General features: G+C 37.1%; 1 protein-coding gene across 4 annotated transcripts in view; it reads right to left on the minus strand.

The window, feature by feature from the left end:
* ZNF674 (zinc finger protein 674) overlaps positions 1–525 on the minus strand; it is a 25577-nt gene extending 25052 nt beyond the window's left edge. For all 4 annotated transcript variants that reach the window (XM_017519833.2, XM_017519830.2, XM_037735319.1 and 1 more), the window contains exon 1: positions 474–525. In XM_017519833.2, the coding sequence (XP_017375322.2) occupies positions 474–494 (21 nt within the window). In that variant the 5' untranslated portion in view covers positions 495–525. The remainder of the gene's footprint in view (positions 1–473) is intronic.
* Positions 526–2633: the final 2108 nt, after the last annotated feature.

Consider the following 2633-nt stretch of genomic DNA (forward strand, 5'->3'; position numbering starts at 1 on the left):
TAGCCAGGTGTGGTGGTGCACGCTTGTGGTCCCAGCTACTCAGGAGGCTGAGGCAGGAGGATCACCTGAGCCCAGGAGGTCGAAGCTGCAGTGAGCTGTGATCATGCCACTGTACTGTAGCCTGGGTGACAGAGTGAGACCCTATCTCCAAAAAACAAACAAACAAAAAATATCAAAAGACACCAAATTCAGCAAATGTGAATTAAAATGCATCACTCTTATAGTGCATCATGGCAAAAATCAAAGCAATGGATAATGCACTCTGATTGCCCATTTATGGGAAAAGGCATATAGTGCTGCTAGGAGTACACATCAGTATATTCTAACTGGAGGGCAATTTGACAGTTCTGAATCAAAATTCATGATGTACATAAAGCTGACCTAGAAATCTCACATCTGGCATACTCACATGCAGGCAACAGAATGTACTGTACATTGCTATGCTGTTTATAGCAGGTAAAGACTAGAAATACCTTAAATGTTTTTTTTTTCATTGACCACTGGTGATCACTGAAATGTTCATCACTAGGAGAAAGGTAAATAAATACTGGTGTCTGTGCAATGAAATACCAAGCAGCCGCTTCTGCAAACGAGATAGACCACTGGTTGAAACATTGGATAATTCTATCCCCTAGGGGATATTTGCCAATGACTAGAGACACTTTGGTTGCCAAAACTGGGGGAGGGATTCTACCAGCACCTAATAGAGATAGAGGCGAGGGACCCTGCTACACATACAATGCACAGGAAAGCAGCGACAACAAATTATGGTCAAATCACAATGACAATAGTGCCGCACTGAGAAACCCTAGGGACAACTAAATACAAGTAAAGTGGAATGATCATGAAGACAAGACCAAAAGGACCAGAATGAGCTCGAATTTGTTAGAGAAAAGGAATGTGAGAGTGAGAGCTACCACTTACAGGAGTGAGCAGAAAAAGAGATTCACACATCCAGACAGATAAGCATATACATTCTCTGAAAAGCTGTACCAAAAAATGAAGGAATCTTGAGGATGGGAGAATTATTTTTTGCCTTTTCTTAAACAAAGCTTTCATTTGAATTTTTACCATGTGTATGCATTACTTTTAAATGTTCAACTTATTAGTGCTCTATTCAGAATATTTTTTAAATTTTGACATCCATATTCTTAAGGGAAACTGGTATAATTTTCTTTTTTGTAGTATCTTCCTCAAACTTCAGGTTAAGTGGCTTCCCAAAAAGAATTGGGTGCCTTTTCATCTTTAATAGACTGGAAAAGTGGAACACAGAAATTATCTAGTCTTTACATTTAGTGAAAGGAGTAATTATGAAGGATTTCAGAGGGCAAATTTAAGTCTCAGTACCTTTTAGTCAAAACCTGACTTCCAGGTATATCCTCCATAAACACTAGTACTACAGAGCAAGCAGATACAGAGAAAGTTGTTCATGAAGCATGGTTTACAATAGTAAAAAGAAATTAAAAACTTAAATATCCATAAATAGTTACATGATATTAATACATCCATACTATGAAATAGAAATTTAAAACATCTTTATATATTGACAAGGAATACCACCCAGAAAGTAATCAGGTGCAAAAAGCAAGATGGGTATGGGAGTACGATGCCATTTGTGTAAAAGCATAAAAAAAATACATATGTATATGTTTTTAGCTCATTAAATTGACATAAATGCATCTACCCGACCATTTAACCCAACTGTTAACAGTGGGCATCTCTGACGAGGAACATGGTACAGTGGGGAGAAGGAATGGAATCCCTTGGGCTACTGGTTTTTTCTATGCACATTAAAACATTATGCACAAACTTGTTATCCTAAATATGAATGATGAAAAAGATCAAGCGATCTAGAAGTGAAGAAAGAGGAAAAAGCAAGATCAATCTATGTATTTAAACAATCTTCTNAAAAAAAAAAAAAAAAAAAAATGTTTCTTGCACTGCAGAAAGTTATACATATATCCTCCTAAATTTTTACCCAATTTTTCAAATATATATTTAGGTCTTCATCCAATCTAGAATTCACCAAAAGAGTCTTTGCTTCCATACAGAGATTCAACTGTGCCACCATCATTCAGTAACCACTTTTTCCACATAACTGAAATGCCATTTTTATAATCTTGGCTCACAGAATCCTATATAAGCAATACAAGAAATCTAGAAGGCACAAAAGATTGTGAAATTAGACCACATTAACAAAATTTAACTGTCCACGCCGCAAAATGAATAAGACAAGTCAAAGAAAATGAAGTATGAAAAAATATCTGTAACATATATGACAGAGATCTTATTTACTTGCATTAACACAAAGAGCCAATATCCTGCAATCAAATTAATTCCACACCCAAGAGAAAAAGGGACAAATGACTAGAATAAATAATTGAAATAAAGAAGTACAAACGGTGTTTAAAAAAACAAAAAGAAGACCAGGCACAGTGGCTTACACCTGTAATCTCACCGCACTGGAAGGCCAAGGTGGGAGAATTGCTTGAACTCAGGCACTGGAGAACTGCCTGGCCCACACAGTAAGACTCCAGCTCTACAAAAAATTGTTAAATTAGCCAGGTGTGGAGGCATGCACCCATATTCCCAGCTACTTGGGAGGCTGAGGTAGGAGGATTGCTTGAGCCTGG

Source organism: Cebus imitator, unplaced genomic scaffold (genome assembly GCF_001604975.1).
Source record: "Cebus imitator isolate Cc_AM_T3 unplaced genomic scaffold, Cebus_imitator-1.0 Scaffold778, whole genome shotgun sequence".
In the NCBI taxonomy this organism is placed as follows: Eukaryota; Metazoa; Chordata; class Mammalia; order Primates; family Cebidae; genus Cebus; species Cebus imitator.